Source organism: Gorilla gorilla, chromosome 7 (assembly GCF_029281585.2).
Source record: "Gorilla gorilla gorilla isolate KB3781 chromosome 7, NHGRI_mGorGor1-v2.1_pri, whole genome shotgun sequence".
NCBI classification, from domain to species: Eukaryota; Metazoa; Chordata; class Mammalia; order Primates; family Hominidae; genus Gorilla; species Gorilla gorilla.
This window is the reverse complement of record NC_073231.2, coordinates 66,150,059-66,176,191: the sequence shown is the minus strand read 5'-3', so window position 1 is coordinate 66,176,191 and position 26,133 is coordinate 66,150,059. Positions and strand designations below refer to the sequence as shown.

General features: G+C 38.6%; 1 protein-coding gene across 2 annotated transcripts in view; it reads left to right on the top strand.

Moving 5' to 3' along the window:
- The first annotated feature begins 5,628 nt into the window (after positions 1 to 5,628).
- Positions 5,629 to 26,133, top strand: part of RP1 (RP1 axonemal microtubule associated) — a 274,928-nt gene continuing 254,423 nt past the window's right edge. The window contains exons 1-4 of one of the 2 annotated variants that reach the window (XM_004047014.5): positions 5,629 to 5,735; positions 10,475 to 11,101; positions 11,637 to 11,808; positions 14,204 to 20,367. In XM_004047014.5, the coding sequence (XP_004047062.3) occupies positions 10,487 to 11,101; positions 11,637 to 11,808; positions 14,204 to 19,881 (6,465 nt within the window). In that variant the 5' untranslated portion in view covers positions 5,629 to 5,735; positions 10,475 to 10,486 and the 3' untranslated portion in view covers positions 19,882 to 20,367. Of the gene's footprint in view, positions 5,736 to 10,474; positions 11,102 to 11,636; positions 11,809 to 14,203; positions 20,368 to 26,133 lie in introns of those variants that run through there. The other variant, XM_055348747.2, reaches the window with a different exon arrangement.

Here is a 26,133-nt window from a genome sequence, read left to right as displayed (position 1 = left end):
TTATACCTTTAGCTTGAATCTTTAGTATAATGCCTTTAGTATACTTAAGAACCTTCAGTATACTGCCTACTTGATATTTCTATTTGGATGTCTAATATGCTTTTCAAGGTGATATTCACTATCACCTCCCACTCTCTTGACTGGTACTTCTGAGGTCCTCTCCATCCGAATAATTAGCAACTCCATTCTTCCAGATGTACTGGACAAAAATCTTAGTCTTCCTTGACAGTTTTATTGCTCTCATTTCCCACAGCCAATCCATATCCAATCCATAACTAAGACATCTGCAAATGCTGTCACATCCACAGCAGCTATCTTGGTCTGAGTAATCCTCACTTCTTGCTTGGATTATTACAATACCTCCTAATTGGCGTACCTGCATTTCTTTTTTTACAATCTAATCTAGTGCCTTTTTGTTTTAACTTGAAGGACTTCCTGTAACATTTCTTGCGGAGCAGGTCTATTGGTAATAAACTTCCCGAGCTTTTATCTATCAAGGACTGTCTTAATTTTGCCCTCATTTTTAAAAGACAGTTTTGCCAGATATAGAAGTCTTGGCTGGCGGTTCTTTTCCCTTCAGCACTTTGAATATATTGTACTGTGCCTTCTGGCCTCCAAGGTTTCTAATGAGAAACTGGTGAATAATCATACTGAGGATCCCTTGTATCTGATGAATTGCTTCCCTTTTGATGCTTTAATGTATTTCAGTGCAGGTCTCTTGTAGTTCATCCTACGTGTAGTTCATTGAACTTTTGAATTTGTAGATTCATGTATTTCATCCAACTTGGGAAAATTTTGGCCATTTTTTCTTCAAATATCTCTGCCCTTTTCTCTTTCTCTTCTCCTTCTGGAACTCCCATAATGTGTATGTTATTCTAGTTGATGGTATCCCCAGGTCCTTCAAACTCTGTTTACCTTTCCTTAATAGTTTTTCTTTCTGGTCTTCAAACTCAAAACTTTCAATTGTCCTATTTTCAAGTTCTGCTGATTGTTTTTGCTGCTCAAATCTGTTTTTGAACTGCTCTTGTGAATTTTTCATGTCCATTTTGTACTTTTCTGCTCCAGAATTTCTTTTTGGTTCCTTTTCATATTTCCTATCTCTAATAATATTCTTATTTTTTTCATACATCTCATTTTGTTCCTGTTTTTGTCCATGTGTTCCTTTAGTGCTTTAAGCATCTTTAAGATAGTTGTTTTATAGTCTTTGTCTAGTAATTCTGCCATCTGGCTTCCTCAGGGACATTTTCTGTTATTTTGTTCCTTTTAATGGGATATACTTTCCTCTTTTTTAATGTGTGTGCATTGTGACTTTTTCTTTGTTTAAAACTCTATTTGAATCATATAATTTGGTAACTCTGGAAATTTAATCCTCTCCCCTCCCCATGGTTTGTTGTTTTCTTTCCCTCCCTCCCTCCCTCCCTCCCTCTCCCACTTCCTTCCTTCCTTCCTTCCTATTCCCCCCTGCCCCCCAACCTTTCTTTTTTATTTGTACGGTTTCTCTTTGCCAAGGATCAGCCTGCAGTAGAAGCTTATGGTATTCAGGTCTTTTCTGAGTCTATGTTTTTCCCTGAGCATATGAGATGACTTTCTAAACTCCCCTGTATAATGCGGTTGCTTTTGAATATCTCATCTTTAAGTGCCTAGTTCCTAAAATGGGGTAGATGATTAAAAAAGGAGAAAAACGTCCCAGGTATTATATCTTTAAATCCCCCGGAAGCCACTTCTGCCACTGAGGGCTGCAACAATGCCTACCTCTGTATGCACCTCTGCAATCAGAAGCAGAAATCAGCAGCCAGAACACAGAAACTTAGTATTTGGAGGAGGGAGTTCTTATTTCTCACTCTGGATCCTGCAAACTGCTGTAGGAATGCAGGCTGCTGTCCCCACAGCTGCCTGCCATGGGGCTGGGGGATGAGGAATGAGTAGTCACTATAGCACTAATGGCTGAAATAAATGGAAATTAATTACAATTTACCAGCCAAGCCTTCCTCTGGAAGCTGCAAGCATTCAGATATACTTCAGAGTTCCAAAATATTAACTTCAGACAGTTTCTGCTAATACAATTTTTGTCCAAGTGGGGAGATGAATTCCTGGCACTGCCTACTCTGCCATCTTCCATTGGCTATACCTGTATTTTTAACATCATTGTCAAAGTAATCCTTGGAAGTGTGAGATCATTACTTCTCTTCTCAAAATCCTTCCTTGGTTTCTCATCTCACTTAAAGTTAAAGTCAAAGTATTTACCAACGGCTACAGACCCTGTATAATTTGGTGCCCTGCTTTCTAGCCACACTGGTCTTCTTATAATTTCTCAAATACTTCAAATACTTCCCACAAACCTTTGCAGTTACTCTCTCTGCCAGGAACACGCTTCTGTCAAATATCTGAACACCATTTCCCCTGACTACTTTTAGATTTCTTCTCACGTCACTTCTCAGTGAGGTTTTCCCTGACCTCTACCACTGCCACTCCTACTTTACTTCACTTTTCTCCATAGCACTTTATAGGATCTAACATGCTGTAGATTTGCTTTTTTTATTCATAGTTTGTCTCTGCAGGATAATGTGACCCCATGAAGGCAAGGATTTTTTTCTGTTGTGTTTGTTGCTATGTGTGTCTAATACACAGTGAGTATTCATTAATTATCTGTTGAACAAATAAACAAATGAGTAAAGAAGGAAGGGGAATGGGTTTTTACGGGGAATGGTTTTTTAAGGTAGAGGCCATTTAGGTTCAATATCCAATAATTTAACTTCATCAGAATGGACCATACACAGAATTCTATGTGGCTTGGATGACAAAGGACGAAGGCCATATTCCATACAAGGTATACAAAATTATTATGCTTCCTGATATAGTCTGATCTCTGTCCTGGGTTCCTTGGGCCTGCCTGGAAAGGTAAATTCTAGCAGTTACAATGAGACAGCATTCTTCAGGCATATACATCTCCACAACAATTCTGTACTAAGGCAGGCAGAGGATCATTCCTTTAATAGGTATTTATTAAGTGCCTGATATATATAAGGTATTGAGCTGTTTCTGGAAATTCAGAGATGATAAAGAAGTTACACTTCTGGTGCTTAATGCACCAGTTGTTTGTGCAGTATGAAATGTACTAGAGAGTATATTTATACAGATAGATAAGGGGGCACATTGGAGGGTACTTACTTCATTCAGCGTGTTGATGTAGTGGGAAGGCAGGGGTTCAAGAAAGGTTTCTGAGATGAACTGAGTGTTGAAAGAAGGGACAGAAAATGTATGGCAATGAAAGGCGGGGTGTCTGGGTTATGAGGAGGCATTCCAAGTAAGATAAACAATATATGCAAAAATCCAGAGCCACATTTAAAAAACTTCAAATAATCAAAACTACAGAGTAAGACATATGGATCGAAATGAAATTGGAAAAGTAAGCTGAAGTCAGATCACAATTTGTGAGGCACGCTAGGGCATGAAGTCATTTACTAAATGCTGTGAGGATCATGGAAGTGTGTTAAAAGAAGATAAATATGGCAAAAATAATAATGTTCATTTATTGAACACTTGTTATGACATTCAGACACTGTGTCAAACACATAATGTATATTCTCTTACTTAACCCTCACCAATGAGCCTATAAAGCAGGTATTTTTCCACGTTTTATGGCCAGGGAAGTAGACAGAGGAATGAAGTACATGGCTTGCAGATTCACATAGCAAAGTGGAAGAGGCAGGATTTCCACTGACTGACTCAGTGGTATGCTGAGAATGTATGCTTAACACCACTCCTGTCATCTGGCCACTCTAACAGCAGTGACCAGACAGAACTTAACAGAGCTCAGATATGACATACAGGTAGTCTCAGAGGCCATGGCAATTGAAGGCATTCTCAGGGAAGAAGCCTAATATGAACTCTGCCAGTGAGGCTTTTGGCATTCCTTAGATTCACTTATCAAAGGCAGGCCAGGGCCAGAAGCATCAGCATCAGCTTATTAGAAATGTAGACTCTCAGACCCCACCCCAGGCCTACTGAGTCAACCACTGCAGCAAGATCCCAGGAAATTCATGTGCACCTTCAAGCTTGGGAAGCCATGGTTTAGATACACATTGATATGTGCCAGAGACAAGTGATACCAGGGAGAGGGTATGGTAGCTCGATTGGATAACAAGGGTACCTGGTCTCTGTCCTTAACTGGAGTTGTGGGAGTGGAACGTATACTACGGGAGATGCTCAGAAAAGGAGAGCCCATTTTGTGCTGTCTTATATGTAAGAAATGTTATCTTTCCTAAAAGTGCTCCAAAAGAATCCTTTTTTGGTTCTTTTGATTCTTTTGATGCTGGTGCTTCTGGCCCTGGCCCACCTTTGATAAGTGAGTCTAAGGAATGCCAAAAGCCTCACTGGCAGAAATTCTTTCAGTGTCAAAACAGAACTGATCAATGTGAATTGTTTATCAGACATAGATTATAGAATTAAAGATAAAGTCAAGAGAAATGCTGCATTAGGCCTTAGCTATTTAATGGCAGATCATATCTGATCCCAAAATTTTTGAATTTGTACTTCAATTTGGAGCTTGTAATGATACAATTCATGCCTATTGCTACCCTGTAAACACAAATTTCCTTACTGATTTAATAGCCATGTCTGTGTGTAGACAGTGATAATTATAAATGGAGGTTTGTATCAAAGCTAGACACTACTGTTCCTCTTATCTACACCTCACTCTTTCTCTCTCTCCCCATCCCTCCCTACTCCTGTCTCCATTTCTCTCTCATAGGTGGCCTGTAACAAAGTCAGTATTTATGAGGCAAAGTGTGCAGTTTCATGACCTTTTTCCTTTTGTGATTGGTGTGGAGACAACATTGTGGCGCACATGCTTGAACCTGGTCCTGTTTCCCCAGAGGACCCCTTACCTTGTTTTTGTTGTTCAGAGCTGAGGCAGGAAGCCCCGTAGGAAACCCGATTAGGTGAAGCATCTTCAAGTCCGATTAGACCACAGGTAGTCATTAGAAGGATCAGGTGCCATCTGGGGACTTTATGTGTGACAAAGTCCTGAAACATGTTCAAACCCCAGTATGAGTAAGGGAAGCAGTGGAAGCGTGCTGGGTATGCAGAAGCATAAAATCATAGCATTTCATCGTGTGCTGCTTCTGCTGTTTGTCCTGTGTTATGCTGAGTCACCAAATCGTGTACGCTCACAGTCATTTCAGAATTACATCAATGAGGTAATAAGCAAGAGTGCCTAAATAAAACAAAAGGCCTAGATCTTTATTTTTAAATGATTACCAGGAGCTAGTACTGACTTAGAAACTTATCAGCATGAGAAAATGTCAAACAATTTCATTTTTAGCCTGCACAATAACAACTTTCTCCTGTTAACATAAATAAATGAGGGTTAAAAGTTGTCTGGGAGAGAAATGCTTGTGTACTGGTGAAGTACTTTTTCTGGAGGATAACACTAGGCGAGAAAGAAGATGCAAGGGAAACCTTCATGAGGAAGATTTCACAACTGCAGAGCACGCTAGGAACTGGTTTGTTTCTGGCTGTGGTCTCCTTAGGGTGAGCTCTGTCTGGTGATTAGCATCACCATGGATTAAATTAATTGGCTGTACTCAATCCCTTGCTGGACATACTGAGAATAAATCCAAAGACATTAGTTTCTTTGCACGAAATGAGGTTACATATCCAGTGACATTTATTTGAGCTATTTAAACAACTTAAACATCTTTTTCTTTTCTTAATAAGGGAAGTTTCAAGTTCTGGTAAGTACAAAACTATTTGAAATCTTTCTTTGGAAAATATTCTGTTTTGCTAGTTGTATTTTGTTTTCCATGTTATACTTAGATTATATATCTGTGTTCTGTCTTTAACTGTTAGGAAAAGCATAAATGTTATTAATAATTATCTTTTACCTAACTATGCCAGCAACCTTCACAATATGCTGATATTGAAGTAGAATGGAACTTCAGTATCAGGAAATCAAGTGATTCTAGTTTATTCAAATGAGTAATGTTTACTTTGTTTCTGACAATAAAAGCATTATATACTTCTTATAGATATCTAGGCAATACATTAAAGAAGACAGCTGCTTGTAATTCAACAATGCTGTGACTACCACAGTGAATAACTGGTGATTTTCCTTTTTGAATCTCCTCTCTCAACTCTACCCCATAGGCTTATGAAAATCTGAAATGAACTGATTTTTCTTGCAACATCAAGTCTCTGAATTGCTAAAAGAATGAACATTCTATACATTCTGTATTTCTCAATTTTCCATTTTTTCTACTTCATTATTTGTGACTTGTCTGAATTCACACTATGTGGTAGAAAATTAAACTTAAAATATAATTAGTGAAATGACGCATGTAACTCTGTCATGTTTTGTCAAGTGAATGGGAGAGTGAAGACACAGCCCTCTTGGTAGAGGCCAACTATTTAGTTCTGAGCAGCACAACTGTAAATGATTGTTTTAAGTGGGGTTTGATTGAAACTAATGATGCCACAGATAAGCCTAGCCACAGTTGAGCCTAAGGGTGTTAAAAAATCTGCTTAATATTAAAGAGCAACGAAAGTATGCATGATAGCTCCATTGTCTAACTTTAGGCAATAAAGAGGCTCTGCAGAAAAGAAGAGACGATATTGGTAGCAAGCTGTCATGTCATTAGAAGCAGATTTTAAGGCAAAAAGTTTCTGTAAACCAGCTTCCTTGCTACATATAGGGAAGTCACTGGTGAGGAAACTGGAGGGCCTCAAGATTCTACAGTTACCTCTTTCCACCTCTACCACTTCTTCAGCCTAAACTTCTGGGAGAATTCAACCATTTTATGCTGCTCAGTTTGTTCGTTCCCTAGGTAGCCCTTAAGTATATTACTGCCTTATTCCAAATTTAAAGGGCATAAGATAAACCTTATTATCGAAAATGTATGTAAAGATACATTGCTAAATTTCCATGCAAATTCTGATTCATTCTTAAAACTGATTAAGAATGGAGCACAGCTAACATAGGAGAACTCAAAAATGTTACGGAGGGCTGCTAGCTCTGTTTCACAGAAGTGGGCACTCTATTGTCAAGACTTAATGACCACGTTGCTAGTCTTGCTCAGGTGTACCAGGTAAATGGTGTACCACCTCTGCCTTCTTCCTGGAGGGCATCTCTACCACTTTTTGCCTCTGGCATCTCAACTTTACACAGGCTCTCCTCTGGAAATTGCCCTCTCTTCTCACTCCTACCCCCAATCTCTGAGGCTGTATTAGACATCCCTCCTTAATATTCTCTTGGTACCCCAACTCTTCCTCTTCTTCAGTTGAGCTATTGAGTTACTCTGTGAACTTCCCATGGACTCTGTAGGAAATGCACATTATTAAGACAGGGCAAAAGCTGATTCACTTCCTTCAGAAATACTTGGTTTTCACCCTCTTTCCAAATGATGACATTGTGCAATCAATGAACACAAATGTTTTTATTCAACGATAATACCTAATCTTTATCATGTTCTGGGTTTTACACACAAGGCCCTCCTTATCATAGGCTCTTAAGACTCACCTACAAGGATGCAGAATCTCAACACTCTACCTAAAAGTTCCCCCAGTGACTTCTAGGAGTTCCCAGAGATTCTCTCACACATATGAAGATCATGTGAGGTTGTATTTTTGTTTTGTTTTCACTACAGCATCCCCAACAAGGTGCCTGGCAACCACGTGTTGGATGCACCTTCTCTGCAAATGCTCTTCCACTGCTGGGGACCTGGCATCTTCCCAGGTTATGGTACCTTCAGCACCTGCCCTTCATGCACTGGGCTCAAAACCAATGCTCAGGGCTGGGTAGCAGTGGGATAGGGACAATGGCAGCTGCTTCTTTGCTCCTATTGTCTTTATCTTCTATGTTTTCCCTCCCGGCCCCAGCACAAAATCTTTCTCTTTAGCCAAAACCGACAAACAAAACTGCCCACAAAATTCTTAGCATATTGGCTCACATAGATGTGTTCCCAAAGTGGTCACCAGGTTAACAGCTCTCCAAATAGTGAGATTCAGGCATTTAGAAAGTGACATTAAGAGCCTCATGATCCACCTACACCAAGAAAAATATCATTTTCCAAAATTAAGTGAAAAATGTGTCTCAAATATTATTCATGTATAATATTTTCAAATAAACATATAAGTACACCAACCTAAAATATAATTGGAGACAAAGTTCTAAAGTCTTACTTATTTTTTATTTTATTTTTTTCTTGAAATGGAGTCTTGCTGTCATCCAGGCTGGGGTGCAGTGGTGCGATCTCGGCTCACTGCAACCTCTGCCTCCTGGGTTCAAGCAATTCTCCTGCCTCAGCCTCCTGAGTAGAGTAGCTGGGACTACAAGCACACGCCACCATGCCTGGCTGATTTTTGTATTTTTAGTAGAGATGAGATTTCACCATGTTGGCCAGGCTGGTCTTGAACTCCTAACCTCGGGTGATCTACCCGCCTTGGCCTCCCAAAGTGCTGGGATTGCACGTGTGAGCCACCACGCCTGGCCTAAAGTCTTATTTAAATACTGAAGGAACTCATCCTTCTTACAGTTGCTGAGGCCATGGCGATTAAGCAGCTTGCTCAAGGTCAGACCACAGTTGACCAGATGAGGATGAGAAGAGGTTGCAGTTTTGCTGACTCCATTGCGAAGCTGGATTCCCCAGCTCCTGATGCACATGTCTGCTACAGCTGCTATTTTTTTGGCTTAAGTATTATAATTACTTTAAACCTCTGAGGAAGAAGGAAGGGAAGACATCTAATTTCTAGGCTGATCTTCAAATGTTTTTTTTCTAAGTTACATTTAAATAAGATTTGCAAATCAGATTGGAGATATATGAAGAATCTTGGATAACAGCTTGCAAACATTTAAGTAGATAATTTGGGCCAGATTTATAGCTGATTTACAATGATAAACATGCCTTTTTCCATCTCTGTATTACCAATCACATTAATTTTGTTTGTTCAATTTGTCTTCAAGGCTGCAGGACTTTCTTACTGTGTCAAAAGACACTAATAATTAAAATGATTTCAAACAGTAGAAAACAGCCACAAATGAAAACAAGGCCAGAACCAGATAAATCCTTCCACATGCTGCTCATTTGTCAAACTCCAGTTTCACTGAGAAGTGGAAAAGGAAAACCTTAGTGCTTTGCTGAAAATTACTCTTCTTGAATTCTCTCCTGAAGGTTTAACTTTAGAACTACTAGTGGGACCAGTAACCAGACTGCACCAGTTTTAGCAGCCCATAGCAATGCTGTCATTCATTCAAAGAACATTTTTGCTTAGTGCAGTGTTTCCCAAAGTAAGATAAGTGGTGTGTGAGATGATTTGCCTGCATTTTCTCCAATATGCGGTGGAAACATCTGACAGTATCTTAAGATGGCTCTTACTTAAGGTTCTATATGATACATTCCTCCTAGAACTTAATGTCAAGTACATTTTCCTCCAGACAATTTGAACTTTAAAAACATTTCCTGTTTCTCCCATATTTCCTTATTGTCAGGATATGAAGGACTAAATTGATGAACTGCAAAACTCTCTTACTTTTCTCAGTGGATGGTTTCTGATTTGTGTCTCTGTTGTTTTTTAAATTGTGCAATAATACCTGCTAATTTTAAAGGTTCACAAAGTTTAGCAATGTATAAAAAACACAAATATTATCCAGAATTCTACAATCCAGAGATAACCACCATCAACACTGGGTTGTATATATTTCTGGACTTTACCCCAATTCATATAACTCAGTCATGTGCCACATAACACTACTTTGGTCAATGGTGGACTACCTATATGATGGTGGCCCCATAAGATTATAATACCATATTTTGACTATACCTTTTCTATGTTTAGATATGTTTAGATACACAAATTACCACTGTGTTACAATGCCCTACGGTATTCAAACAGTAACATGCTGTACAGATTTATAGCCTAGGAGGAATAGGTTATTCCATAAAGCCTGGGTGTGTAGTAGGCTATACCATCTGTTTGTGTAAGTACACTCTATGATGTTCACACAATGATGAAATCACCTAACACATTTCTCAGAACTTATCCTCCTTGTTAAGCAATGTGACTGGACGTATACATTTAAATCAGTGGCACAGAATGTTTTGCAAACTGATTTTTTTCACTTAGTAATATGTCATGATCATCTTTCTATGCCAAAAGATACATCTATAAGGTCATGTTTAATGGTTGCATAGCTTTCCATTGCATGGGTGTATATGTGATAATTTACCTAGGCCCTTATTCGTGTGTTTAGGTTGTTTTTTCAAATTATACATACCCTTATTTAACAGTTTATCTCTTTTATTATAAGTTCCTTAAAATTGTCTTTCAAAATTGATAGGTATAGTGAATGAATAAATGAATGAAAGAATAAACTTCTAGGAATATCCTGGATGTCTGCAGCTATATTTAGCATGCATTAGTATCACCATGTATTCGCTATGGTGCTGTGATTCTGGAGATAATTTTCTTTCTTCTCTAGGTCTCAGCCAAAATGAGTGATACCCCTTCTACTGGTTTTTCCATCATTCATCCTACGTCTTCTGAAGGTCAAGTTCCACCCCCTCGCCATTTGAGCCTCACTCATCCTGTTGTGGCCAAGCGAATCAGTTTCTACAAGAGCGGAGACCCCCAATTCGGCGGGGTCAGGGTGGTGGTCAACCCTCGCTCCTTTAAGTCCTTTGATGCTCTGCTGGATAACTTGTCCAGGAAGGTGCCCCTACCTTTTGGAGTGAGGAACATCAGCACCCCTCGGGGCAGGCACAGCATCACGCGCCTGGAGGAGCTGGAGGACGGCGAGTCCTACTTATGTTCCCACGGCAGGAAGGTGCAGCCTGTAGACCTGGACAAAGCCCGTCGGCGCCCGCGGCCCTGGCTCAGCAGCCGGGCCATTAGCGCGCACTCACCGCCCCACGCCGTAGCCGTCGCTGCTCCCGGCATGCCCCGCCCCCCACGGAGCCTGGTGGTCTTCAGGAATGGCGACCCGAAGACGAGGCGTGCGGTTCTTCTGAGCAGGAGGGTCACCCAGAGCTTCGAGGCATTTCTACAGCACCTGACAGAGGTCATGCAGCGCCCTGTGGTCAAGCTGTATGCTACGGACGGAAGGAGGGTGAGCGTTCTGGGGGCTCCTCGAGCCTGAGCTCATTTTGAGCACCCTACTAATTGGATTCGTGTGGGATGTGAATGGTGGCCCCCGGGAAGGAAATCTTCCTTCCTCCCTGCCTGTGTATGTGAGTGTGTGTGCTCCGATGCTGCCTTTGTTCCTTTGTCAGAATCTGACTGGAATCTCATCTTTCCCTCATGCTACCTACCCCTTTCTCTCTTCCCTGAGCCCTGAGTTACATAATGTTTTCACATGGAATCCAATCTTGATAATATTTTTTGGAAAGGAGTGGCAAAGAGTAGTATTTTCACAGAGGAAGCATTTTCCTGGGATCCCTGCTGGGACGTAACTGACTCCCCCACCCAACCTTGACATTTGGTATTTCTACCTATTTTGTATACACCATTGGTGCCTAAGAAAATGCTCAGTGATGATGTCTTTCAAGCCTAGGAGGTTGTTGATTTGATTCAAGCAAAGTTATAAAATTACCACTTAGTATAAAATGTGCTCATCTCAGGATAATGACTCTGGTCTCTTTTAGGTTCCCAGCCTCCAGGCAGTGATCTTGAGCTCTGGAGCTGTGGTGGCGGCAGGAAGGGAGCCATTTAAACCAGGAAATTATGACATCCAAAAATACTTGCTTCCTGCTAGATTACCAGGGATCTCTCAGCGTGTGTACCCCAAGGGAAATGCAAAGTCAGAAAGCAGAAAGAGTAAGTCACTTATTAATATATAGCCCATATTTTTAGCCCTGAGATTTTTTTTTGCCTCAACGACGGCAAAATCCATGCTTCAATGACCAGTTTCTTTCACCACAGAAACGAAAAGGAGAGGATTTAAAAACATTCTAAACTGAAATTGGCTATATTTATAGTTGGAAAGAGTCATAGAGATTATCTACTTTTTAGACTTTTCCAAATCAATGGTATGCCTATTTAAATTGATGATGTGTGCTTTTTTGCATAAAATACCTAGTTAAAAAAATAAAAATGCCAGCATTTCTTGCTTTAGAGTGGAGTCTGTGTAAGTCTCTTCTCTGGTAGTTGCAGAGTTTTCTCTAAATAGTACCATGCAGCATCCATAGCTGACCTCAGCAGGTTAGCAGAATGACTGTATTTTTTCAAATCTACGCTATGTGCTCTGCCTTCTGAAGTTATTCCTATAAAAATCACAGGTTCTTAGATCGACATTTTATTTATTAAACAAGAGGTTCATGCAACCAATTCATGCTGGTTAATGGTAATGTAGGTTGATAATTCTGTAGGATCTGCTGTGTAGCATTATCCTTTGGATAGGGGAGGAAGAGGGCCTCTTCAGGCCCAGGGATGTGGGATAAGCTGTAAATTGCCTATACAGCATGGCTAATCTCATCATTCATTGTGCTCAGTATTTCCAGGGAAGACAAGCTCTTTGCTAGAGTACTGATTGTTTTTTATACTTAAATTTAAGTTTTTATTCTCTTTAGACTTGGATAATATGTATTTTAAATAGTATTAATCTCTCTACTTATTGCTAATGTGGGTGAAACTAATCCATTGTTGTTTAATGATTTCATGGATATATTCAATAGATAATTATTAATGCTTCTATTTTGTAAGCATTAGGTTGCCACATATATGTTATAAATATGGTAGTGCTATTTCACGTTTGTCATTTTACTAAAATGATTTTATTATCTTATGTCTGATACAGGTTGCCGAGTATGGTTTTTGATGACTGCAGGGAATCTGAGGGCTTTGTTAAGTTTTCTTCAAAAATTTGAGACACTTTGATTTACAATTTAAGTAAAAGCATATCAAAAATAAGAAAAAATATTTCTAGGTTTATACTCTGCAACATTGAAGGGGCTTACCTGATGGCAAGTATGTGCAAATCTATATAGATTTGCTAACAGGATTTTTTTTTTTTCTTTTTGAGACGGGGTCTCGCTATGTTACCCAGGCTGTTATGATGGGCTCAAGTGATCACCCGCCTCAGCCTCCCAAAGTGCTGGGATTACAGATGTGAGCCATTGTGCCCAGCCCAGGCATTTTGACTGAATTTAAGAAGCAAGAGTGCCAAGGTTAATGCTGAAGATACATGTTAAAAAGATAACTGATATCTGGACTTATGTCTAGCTCTGTTCTCTCTTGTGCCCTATATTAAGTCAGCTGCAACGATTATACAAAGTGCATGCTAAATAATTAGTACTTGATTAATTCAGTCTTAATCATAAAATGTTTCTGCTTTCATAAAGCTATGGATACCTCTTTTGATATGTGTAGGTGGGAAGATGAATACCATCATAAATTGTTGGTTCCCTTGTTTGAATAGGTAAGCGGTATTTGGTTAGACTCCAGTTTCAGTACTGGTAAACAAAACAACGAAATGAAAACCCACAAAAAACTGTTATCTTTGGTAGAATTCTTAGACTTTTTACTTTATACATTTTAAAAATTAAAATTACCTTATTAAACTTGTTAAAATTCTCTGAACCTCCACATTGAAGTTGAGGTAGAATTAGAGATCTCTTCTAAAGAGTGGTTTGAAGAAATGTACCACTGTTGTAGTAGGTTTTCTCAAATAACTATTGGGAAAACACATAGGCTGAGTGTGGTGGCTCAAGCCTGTAATCCCAGCACTTTGGGAGGCCGAGGCGGGTGGATCATGAGGTCAGGAGATCGACGAGACCATCCTGGCCAACATGGTGAAAACCTGTCTCGATTAAAAATACAAAACAATTAGCTGGGCATGGTGGTGCGGGCCTGTAGTCCCAGCTATTCGGGACGCTGAAGCAGGAGAATCGCTTGAACCCTGGAGGTGGAGGTAGCAGTGAGCCCAGATCGCGCCACTGCATTCCAGCCTGGTGACAGAGCGAGACTCTGTCTCAAAAAAAAAAAAAAAAAAAAGAAAAAAAAGAAAAAAGAAAAAAAAAACAAAATACATAGAGCTCAGAAACATATCAGTAACATTTTACTATGAAATACAGAAAATATGCTACTTTTCATACTAATCATTTCCCCTTTTCTCTTTTTTTCTTTGCTGCCTCTTCCTTTGGATATTTCTAACTTCTCTGCCTTCCATATTATATTTTGATGTGGGCACCTTTTACTCTTAAAATCTTTAAAGTAAGCACACATATGTCTTCAAGCTCAAGGTCCCAGATTTATTCTGTTTCTTCTGAGAAAACACATAATAATGATTGCTACTTAGACTATTCTTTTGTTCCTGAAAATTACTTGGCCTTAGAAAAGAATGATTCTCAGAATTTACCAATATATCCTTCTGAAGATGATATTGAGAAATCAATTATTTTTAATCAAGATGGCACTATGACAGTTGAGATGAAAGTTCGATTCAGAATAAAAGAGGAAGAAACCATAAAATGGACAACTACTGTCAGTAAAACTGGTCCTTCTAATAATGATGAAAAGAGTGAGATGAGTTTTCCAGGAAGAACAGAAAGTCGATCATCTGGTTTAAAGCTTGCAGCATGTTCATTCTCTGCAGATGTGTCACCTATGGAGCAAAGCAGTAATCAAGAGGGCAGTTTGGCAGAGGAGATAAACATTCAAATGACAGATCAAGTGGCTGAAACTTGCAGTTCTGCTAGTTGGGAGAATGCTACTGTGGACACAGATATCATCCAGGGAACTCAAGACCAAGCAAAGCATCGTTTTTATAGGCCCCCTACACCTGGACTAAGAAGAGTGAGACAAAAGAAATCTGTGATTGGCAGTGTGACCTTAGTATCTGAAACTGAGGTTCAAGAGAAAATGATTGGACAGTTTTCCTATAGTGAAGAAAGGGAAAGTGGGGAAAACAAGTCTGAGTATCACATGTTTACACATTCTTGCAGTAAAATGTCATCAGTATCTAACAAACCAGTACTTGTTCAGATCAATAACAATGATCAAATGGAGGAGTCATCATTAGAAAGAAAAAAGGAAAACAGTCTGCTTAAGTCAAGTGCAATAAGTGCCGGTGTTATAGAAATTACAAGTCAGAAGATGTTAGAGATGTCACATAATAATGGTTTGCCATCAACTATATCAAATAACTCAATTGTGGAGGAAGATGTAGTTGATTGTGTGGTGTTGGACAACAAAACTGGTATCAAGAACTTCAAAACTTATGGTAACACCAGTGATAGGTTCAGTCCTATTTCAGCAGATGCAACCGATTTTTCAAGTAATAACTCTGGAAATGACAAAAATATTTCTGAGGCTCCAGCTTCAGAAGCATCCTCTACTGTCACTGCAAGAATTGACAGACTAATTAATGAATTTGCTCAGTGTGGTTTAACAAAACTTCCAAAAAATGAAAAGAAGATTTTGTCATCAGTTGCCAGCAAAAAGAAGAAAAAATCTCGACAGCAAGCAATAAATTCCAGGTATCAAGATGGACAGCTTGCAACCAAAGGAATTCTTAATAAGAATGAGAGAATAAACACAAAAGGTAGAATTACAAAGGAAATGATAGTGCAAGATTCAGATAGTCCCCTTAAAGGAGGGATACTTTGTGAGGAAGACCTCCAGAAAAGTGATACTGTAATTGAATCAAATACTTTTTGTTCCAAAAGTAATCTCAATTCCACGATTTCCAAGAATTTCCATAGAAATAAATTAAATACTACTCAAAATTCCAAGGTTCAAGGACTTTTAACCAAAAGAAAATCTAGATCACTAAATAAAATAAGCTTAGGAGTACCTAAAAAAAGAGAAATCGGTCAAAGAGATAAAGTGTTTCCTCACAATGAATCTAAATATTGCAAAAGTACTTTTGAAAATAAAAGTTTATTTCATGTATTTAACATCCTTGAGCAAAAACCCAAAGATTTTTATGCACCGCAATCTCAAGCAGAAGTGGCATCTGGGTATTTGAGAGGAATGGCAAAGAAGAGTTTAGTTTCAAAAGTTACTGATTCACACACAACTTTAAAAAGCCAGAAAAAACGTAAAGGGGATAAAGTGAAAGCAAGTGCTATTTTAAGTAAACAACATGCTACAACCAGGGCAAATTCTTTAGCTTCTTTGAAAAAACCTGATTTTCCTGAGGATATTGCTCATCATTCAATTCAAAATTATATACAGAGTTGGTTGCAGAACATAAATCCATATCCAACTTTAAAGCCTATAAAATCAGCTCCAGTATGTAGAAATGAAACGAGTGTGGTAAATTGTAGCAATAATAGTTTTTCAGGGAATGATCCCCATACAAATTCTGGAAAAATAAGTAATTTTGTTATGGAAAGTAATAAGCACATAACTAAAATTGCCGGTTTGACAGGAGATAATCTATGTAAAGAGGGAGATAAGTCTTTTATTGCCAATGACACTGGTGAAGAAGATCTCCATGAGACACAGGTTGGATCTCTGAATGATGCTTATTTGGTTCCCCTGCATGAACACTGTACTTTGTCACAGTCAGCTATTAATCATCATGATACTAAAAGTCATATAGCTGCTGAAAAATCAGGACCAGAGAAAAAACTTGTTTACCAGGAAATAAACCTAGCTAGAAAAAGGCAAAGTGTAGAGGCTGCCATTCAAGTAGATCCTATAGAAGAGGAAACTCCAAAAGACCTCTTACCAGTCCTGATGCTTCACCAATTGCAAGCTTCAGTTCCTGGTATTCACAAGACTCAGAATGGAGTTGTTCAAATGCCAGGTTCACTTGCAGGTGTTCCCTTTCATTCTGCAATATGTAATTCATCCACTAATCTCCTTCTAGCTTGGCTCTTGGTGCTAAACCTAAAGGGAAGTATGAATAGCTTCTGTCAAGTTGATGCTCACAAGGCTACCAACAAATCTTCAGAAACACTTGCATTGTTGGAGATTCTAAAGCACATAGCTATCACAGAGGAAGCTGATGACTTGAAAGCTGCTGTTGCCAATTTAGTGGAGTCAACTACAAGCCACTTTGGACTCAGTGAGAAAGAACAAGACATGGTTCCAATAGATCTTTCTGCAAATTGTTCCACAGTCAACATTCAGAGTGTTCCTAAGTGCAGTGAAAATGAAAGAACACAAGGAATCTCCTCTTTGGATGGAGGTTGCTCTGCCAGTGAGGCATGTGCCCCTGAAGTCTGTGTTTTGGAAGTGACTTGCTCTCCATGTGAGATGTGCACTGTAAATAAGGCTTATCCTCCAAAAGAGACATGTAACCCCAGTGACACTTTTTTTCCTAGTGATGGTTATGGTGTGGATCAGACTTCTATGAATAAGGCTTGTTTCCTAGGAGAGGTCTGTTCACTTACTGATACTGTGTTTTCTGATAAGGCTTGTGCTCAAAAGGAGAACCATACCTATGAGGGAGCTTGCCCAATTGATGAGACCTACGTTCCTGTCAATGTCTGCAATACCATTGACTTTTTAAACTCCAAAGAAAACACATATACTGATAACTTGGATTCAACTGAAGAGTTAGAAAGAGGTGATGACATTCAGAAAGATCTAAATATTTTGACAGACCCTGAATATAAAAATGGCTTTAATACATTGGTGTCGCATCAAAATGTCAGTAATTTAAGCTCCTGTGGCCTTTGCCTAAGTGAAAAAGAAGCAGAACTTGATAAGAAACATAGTTCTCTAGATGATTTTGAAAATTGTTCACTAAGGAAGTTTCAGGATGAAAATGCATATACTTCCTTTGATATGGAAGAACCAAGGATTTCTGAAGAACCAGGCTTAATAACCAACAGCATGACATCAAGTGAAAGAAACATTTCAGAATTGGAATCTTTTGAAGAATTAGAAAACCATGACACCGATATCTTTAATACAGTGGTAAATGGAGGAGAGCAAGCCACTGAAGAATTAATCCAAGAAGAGGTAGAGGCTAGTAAAACTTTAGAATTGATAGACATCTCTAGTAAGAATATTATGGAAGAAAAAAGAAAGAATGGTATAATTTATGAAATAATCAGTAAGAGGCTGGCAACACCACCATCTTTAGTTTTTTGCTATGATTCTAAGCAAAATAGTGAAAAGGAGACCAATGAAGGAGAAACTAAGATGGTAAAAATGATGGTGAAAAGTATGGAAACTGGAAGTTATTCAGAGTCCTCTCCTGATTTACAAAAATGCATCAAAAGTCCAGTGACTTCTGATTGGTCAGACTATCGGCCTGACAGTGACAGTGAGCAGCCATATAAAACATCCAGTGATGATCCCAATGACAGTGGCGAATTTACCCAAGAGAAAGAATATAACATAGGATTTGTTAAAAGGGCAATAGAAAAACTTTACGGTAAAGCAGATATTATCAAACCATCTTTTTTTCCTGGGTCTACCCGCAAATCTCAGGTTTGTCCTTATAATTCTGTGGAATTTCAGTGTTCCAGGAAAGCAAGTCTTTATGATTCTGAAGGGCAGTCATTTGGCTCTTCTGAACAGGTATCTAGTAGTTCACCTATGTTGCAGGAATTCCAGGAGGAAAGACAAGATAAGTGTGATGTTAGTGCTGTGAGGGACAATTATTATAGGGGTGACATTGTAGAACCTGGTACAAAACAAAATGATCATAGCAGAATCCTCACAGACATAGAGGAAGGATTACTGATTGACAAAGGCAAATGGCTTCTGAAAGAAAATCATTTGCTAAGGATGTCATCTGAAAATCCTGGCAATGCAGACACCACATCAGTGGACACCCTACTTGACAATAACAGCAGTGAGGTACCATATTCACATTTTGGTAATTTGGCCCCAGGCCCAACGATGGATGAACTCTCCTCTTCAGAACTCGAGGAACTGACTCAACCCCTTGAACTAAAATGCAATTACTTTAACATGCCTCATGGTAGTGACTCAGAACCTTTTCATGAGGACTTGCTGGATGTTCACAATGAAACCTGTGCCAAGGAAAGAATAGCAAATCACCATACAGAGGAGAAGGGTAGTCATCAGTCAGAAAGAGTATGCACATCTGCCACTCATTCCTTTATTTCTTCTGGTAACAAAGTCTACCCTGTCTCTGATGATGCTATTAAAAACCAACCGTTGGCTGGCAGTAATATGATTCATGGTACACTTCAGGAAGCTGACTCTTTGGATAAACTGTATGCTCTTTGTGGTCAACATTGCCCAATACTAACTGTTATTATCCAACCCATGAATGAGGAAGACCGAGGATTTGCATATCGCAAAGAATCTGATATTGAAAATTTCTTGGGTTTTTATTTATGGATGAAAATACACCCATATTTACTTCAGACAGACAAAAATGTGTTCAGGGAAGAGAACAATAAAGCAAGTATGAGACAAAATCTTATTGATAATGCCATTGGTGATATATTTGATCAGTTTTATTTCAGTAACACATTTGACTTGATGGGTAAAAGAAGAAAACAAAAAAGAATTAACTTCTTGGGGTTAGAGGAAGAAGGTAATTTAAAGAAATTTCAACCAGATTTGAAGGAAAGGTTTTGTATGAATTTCTTGCACACATCATTGTTAGTTGTGGGTAATGTGGATTCAAATACACAAGACCTCAGCGGTCAGACAAATGAAATCTTTAAAGCAGTCGATGAGAATAACAACTTATTAAATAACAGATTCCAGGGCTCAAGAACAAATCTCAACCAAGTAGTAAGAGAAAATATCAACTGTCATTACTTCTTTGAAATACTTGGTCAAGCTTGCCTCTTAGATATTTGCCAAGTTGAGACCTCCTTAAATATTAGCAACAGAAATATTTTAGAAGATCTTTGTATGTTTGAGGGTGAAAATCTTTTCATTTGGGAAGAGGAAGACATATTAAATTTAACTGATCTTGAAAGCAGTAGAGAACAAGAAGATTTATAATTTCAATATCGGCACACTCATTCTTTGTCAATTCATTTTTTCCCATAATGAGATGAAGCACATGTGACGAATACGGACTAGATAACCTCTAAGAATTTTCCACTTCTTCAAAATGAACTTACTCTAGAAAGCTTACCCTTGGATAACCAGTTTGACTTTCATAATGTCTCTGTTCTTTGTTTTTCCAGCAATTACAGACTCAGGTTCTCTTATTTTGGAAGTTTCTATCTGGTTTTGTTCTGAACTTACTTTTTTTTTTTTTTTTGGTATCTATGATTTTTTTTTGCTCAGGGCATCAAAATGTGCTAAGGACAAGAATTATATCCTTTTTAAAAAATGTTGTTAGCTTGGTGTAAAATGTATATTGACTATATTGGTGAATAAATTGAATAGACATAACCTCAAAGTACTTCACTTATTCTTTTTAACTACTGATTTGATAAAAAGTATGATTATAAGATATCCACAACAATCTCATAGTTTCTTGTGCCAAATATGTTGAGTCCAGTTCCTCAGAATATCCAGTGAAATTGCAAGCATTTCCATGGGACAGGATTTAGTGTTTTTCTAATAGACTAGACTATCAAGTATCAATTGGTTTGAATAATTGTGGTGTATTTCCCAGGAGTTAACCAGGAAAGCTTTTAAGAGTCCTTCCACTGCATGACTATATGATGATATAGAAACAAGTCTTAGAAAACTTGGAAATCTATGCCTCTTGTCTACAACTAACTCAAATTAGAATGATCAGTATTTTTGGAGCCACACATGGAGATGCTAAAATAACATAAATTCGGCATTGAGGAACAAAAGGTAATTAAATTAATTACATCAAGAATAATGTTGGTGTCAGCTCAGCATGAATCATAAATTCATAAAAATTATGAATTGCTACTTCATCAGCTGGAGACTACTTCTATGTAGAGTATGCTTTTAAAAAAAACATTAAGTGATGCTTTCTTTTAGTGAAAATATGGAAGTTATAATGTTATGTAAGTTTCTGTAGTAAGCAATGAGAAATTGTAGTGAATGAAAGGGCACAAAGTTTTGGAGAAAAAATAGAAAGGAGAAAATAATTTACATTAATTTTGTGCCTACTGTGTACCAGGGACTGTGGTACACCTGCAGGCTTTTTGTGTGTAATTCTTCCTCATAAAAGCACTGTGAATGTGGCTTTATTACTTCCCCTGCATTTTTTTTTTTAAGTAGAGAAGTTAGGAGCAAAAGGTAAAGGACTTTCATGACTGGTTTACAGTAGGGTATCATGCCAGGATTTGAACCCAGTTCTTTGTGCTTGAAAATCAATGCTCTTTTTGCTACTTTTTTTTTTTTTTTAAAGCTGATTCTCAGTATGTTTCCCAGGCTGTTTTTGAACTCCTGGGCTCAAATGATCCTCCATCCTCAGCTTCTCAAGTAGGTGGGATTACAGGCACATGCCACTGTGCTGGGCGTACTACATTTTTATCATTGTTTTCATGTGAGGAAGAAGGGATAAGATTTCTTTTTTTTTTTTTTGAGACAGAGTTTCGCTCTTGTTGCCCAGGCTGGAGTGCAATGGTGGGATCTCGGCTCACTGCAACCCCTGCCTCCTGGGTTCAGGTGATTCTCCTGCCTCAGCCTCCCAAGTAGCTGGGATTACAGGCATGCACCACCACACCTGGCTAATTTTTGTATTTTTAGTAGAGACGGGGTTTCTCCATGTTGGTTAGGCTGTTCTTGAACTTCTGACCTCAGGTGATCCTCCTGCCTCGGCCTCCCAAAGTGCTGGGATTACAGGTGTGAGCCACCGCGCCCAGCCAGGGATAAGATATTTAAAAAAAAATTACCACTCATTCTGTAGTGCAGGGAGACAAGGAAAGAATTTTTCTTTTTAATTTGGAAGGTGTGAAATATAGATATACCCAAGAAGATTGAGGAAATCATTTATAAAAACCACGAGGTTTCAAGAAATATGGCATGCAGTATGTAGTTTTTGGCAATACTATTACACTAAACAGTGTCCTTCAGGCATAATAATTGGGAGAAGCTGGAGTGACAACCATGAATTAGTAATGCATGGGACTGTGTAACATACTTCTTCTTTAAACATACTTCTTTAAAATGAACGTGTTCACATGCATTGAATTCTGAGATCTTGGGCCACATCTTATTCACAGAGCTAGCTTCGTACTTGGGACATGGTAAGTACCTAATAAATGTGTGTTAAATGGATAAGAAGTGCATTTGAAGGCATTTAATTTTTCTTTACCTCTTACTAATTTCAGATCCATACATGTAGAAGGATGTGCAAATATGCTGAAGGATAGAACTCAGTTTTTTGTATTTTTTTATATTTTATGAAAGCAGTATTTTACTTATCCTTAAAATGTCTGTAAAGATGATTTTTTCTTTTAAGCATTCAAAGCATGTTTTTAGTTTTACAAGATTTATATTTAAAAAATCTTGTCACACTGTGAAATTTAGAAGAGTAAGTGAAACTTTAGAGGAAATTTAAGGATATTATAGAGAGCTAGCTTTTGCTTTAGAGATGAAGTACCTGAAGGGCTGAGTATGGAAGTGTAGCCTCCCTTACTCAGGGGAAGATATGTAGAATTCAGTCTCTGGTCCCAAGGTGGAGTGGTGAAATTATTGTGTTTTGCCCACCAGATGGCAGCTGTGCTGTGCGCTGCCAAAAGTTCAGGCACTCTGAGAGGCTTGCATGGATAAAGGCAATGCTTTAAGCATTGGGGCAGTCTCTGAGCTTCCTGCTTCTGCTTCAAAGAAAGCTGAATGCCCAACTGTGCAGGCATCCCCCAAATATTAAACCCAGAAGAAGCAGCAGTGTTCAGAAATAAAATAAATATACTATTAGTATATTTAGTAGCAAGGAGCAGAAGTTCAAAAGTAGAGGCACTCAAAAATGCCAGCTGTCAAGAATCATCAGAGTTGATTCCAAGGAAAGCCCAATTTGGGGACGATGGGACCCAACAAAATTCCCTAATTCAAGCTGAAACTAAGTTAATGAGCTATTGGCTCAGTGGATAGGGGTAATTTTTACATGACACTTTCAAATATTATAATGTAACTTTTCAGTGGCACAAAACATGCCTCATTTTTCAGAGTGTAAACTGAGGTATTGAAACTACATTCCATATTTGTGGCACTCATTAAAGTTCTTATGAAGAGCTACCTTATAAGGTGGTTGTGAGAGGATCACTAGAGAAAATACTTGTAAAACTCTTAGCACAGAGTTTGGCACACAGTGTTAAACATGTTTTAGCTATTTTTCTTTAAAAAGCCATTAGTGTGAATACGTTTGATACACTTTTCAAAGTTGGTGTTCTTCTGACCAAGATGTATTTTAGCTTTATTGTGTGCCTATATATATATATATATGAAATGTAATATTTTCAACATTTAGTCATATAGCCCTTTACAAAAGTGAAGGTGACTAACAGTTTGAGCCCCTGCTCTGTGCCAAATATTGGGCTAAGTTCTTTATGTGTATTATCTTAGTCCTCACGAGAACCCTCTCGATGGGTAACAGTACCTTTAATGTAGCAGGAAGGGGACTAAAACTCACAGAGGCTAGTAAAGAAGCACTTTTACTTTAATATCTGTATTTGATTCTCATAAAAAGTCCTGAGTTTTGTGGTTTGATACTCTATGTACAGATCTACCCTGAAAACAAAATGACTTTCTATTCGCTGTTGATTGAGGTTAAGAAGGATTCCATAACTGCCCAGGGTTCTTTTAATCCAAAGTACTTACCATTTTTCCTACTATTCTACGCTCTTGTCCATTAAGGTATTAAAGGATAATTGTTTTTAAAAGCAAAATCATGAATTCCATATAGATATAACATGACCATGTGCCAAAGATTGTATTTAACTTACAAATTACATAGGGAATTATTAACATATACAATGGGCTGAAGGAAGAATTTAAAGTATCACTAAAAATAAGCAATAAGAAATGCTGAAATGAATTTGGGTCTGTCCAGGACAAAAATTACATTCCCTGGACACCACCAATTTATATTTCTATGGACAAGAATAGTTTGCATTATCTATGTTTTTACAATTTGCAGGATTATCAGATAATTTAAAGATAATGAAAAAACAGAGATAACCCCAAGAGGGCTTGATAAGGCACTTAGTAATTTCTTTTTTGTCCATTTCAAGGTATTTCACAGTTTTTTTCCTAAAAGGGTTTATCTTCCAGTAACTTAAGTGCTAAGTTATTAAGGGACTATTCCCAAGTCATGGCAAAGAATGTATGACCAAAAAGCTTTTGAAAATTAAGCAACAAAACAGCAAACCTTCAAACAGAGACAAGTACTATGTTTGATGGTTTAGAGAAGATACGTTCATCTTGTTCTAGACAAAAATTAGTAAACAATTCCCATCATGGACTTTAGATGTAATATACAATGGGTTGGGCGCAGTGGCTCACGCCTGTAATCCCAGCACTTTGGGAGGCCAAGGTGGGCGGATCACGAGGTCAAGAGATCGAGACCATCCTGGCGAACACGTTGAAACTCCATCTCTACTAAAAATACAAAAAAATTAGCCAGGTTTGGTGGTGGGCACCTGTAGTCCCAGCTACTCAGGAGGCTGAGGCAGGAGAATGGCGTGAACCCAGGAGGCGGAGCTTGCAGTGAGCCGAGATGGTGCCACTGCACTCCAGCCTGGGCAACAGAGCGAGACTCCATCTCAAAAAAAAAAAAAGATGTAATATACAGTGATTATTTTTTTATCAATGGGAATTCTTTCTAAAGGACATACACATGAGCCTTTTCTCTATGCATAGATATTTCATATATTAATGTTTACTTTTTGATTCATACACAGATTATAACAATCAGTAACAGCAAGAACAAAAAACAAAGGTCAATGGAGTAGAAATCATTTAGCTGCTTTTCGTCTTGAGAATAGTTCTTTTCTTCTGTAACACTAATGTTGATAAATGGCTGCAGTCTACAGACTACTACTTACGTAAGACTGCTTAAAGCTCAGGTGAATCAATACAACCAAGTAAATTAAGATAGGATGGTAGGTTCATGGGAAAACATGACTTGTACATCACAGGAATTCATTATATTGAGAGTGAAAGTGGTTAGTGAGAAATGGGTGATACAAAGCTAAAAACTATATTTATGTTCATATATATGAATATTCATATATATATTTATAAGTTTATTTAATGTAGTTGCTGCCTCAGCATCCATTTTTAGGACTGACATAATATTTGAAATTTAGTCCTACTTTGTCACCTTTGGCTTAGTTAAAAGCTTACTTTCCCGTGTAGTTGTTTGCCGTATGGCCTATTTGTTCCTCACTTCTTTGACCCAAAACCCAACACACCCCACAGCTATTGAACGTGATAAAATGTAATGGTCAACACCAGAGTCACATAAATAGGTTCACCCCTTCAGGAGGGAAGAGGGGAACTTATTTCTTTAAATTAGCCCATCTACAACCCCACAAGAAAGCCTAAGGGATAATGTCCACAGACCTTAATAAAGGCATACACAGTCCCAGAGATTTCCCCCTCCCTCTCTCCCAAAAGTTCTGTCTCACAACCTCCCTCCTTCCCTTTCTCCCTCTTCCTCTCCTCCCCACTGACCCCTTGCTGATTGAGCTCCCTGCTGCCTCTTTCTGTTGGCACCCCTAACCTTTCTGGGAACTGTGAATAATAAACACTTATGTTTTGCGCATTTCCATTTCACTTCATTGTGTCTCATTTGGCATAGATGCTCTTAACGTAGCCTTCTTTTTGGTCAGAGCTATCTTACAGAGTGGCTGTCTTGACAGGAATAATCTGGATACAGGTCAGGCAAGACCCACAAGGGTGTCTGCCTGAAAAAACAGTTTGTTGTGAGAGGGACACCTAGTCATGGGTCAGACACTTAGGCAATAGGCATCCTTCAGGATAAAGAGGCATCCCACGGAAGGCGCACTGTCAACATCCACAACAAAATCCTTTGAATTTCTGGCAAGGGTAAGGCTGGAGCTTATGGCCACTCTCAAGAAAAACCTCAAGACCAAATTAGAAAGAAACCATCATAAAAATCACAACACTTGGCTGGGCATGGTGGCTCATGCCTGTAATCCCAGCACTTTGGGAGGCCGAGGCAGGTGGGTCACCTGAGGTCAGGAGTTCGAGACCAGCCTGGCCAACATGGTGAAACCCTTTCTTTATTAAAAATATAAAAATTAGCTGGGCCTGGTCGTGGGTTCCTGTAATCCTAGCTACTCGGGAGGCTGAGGC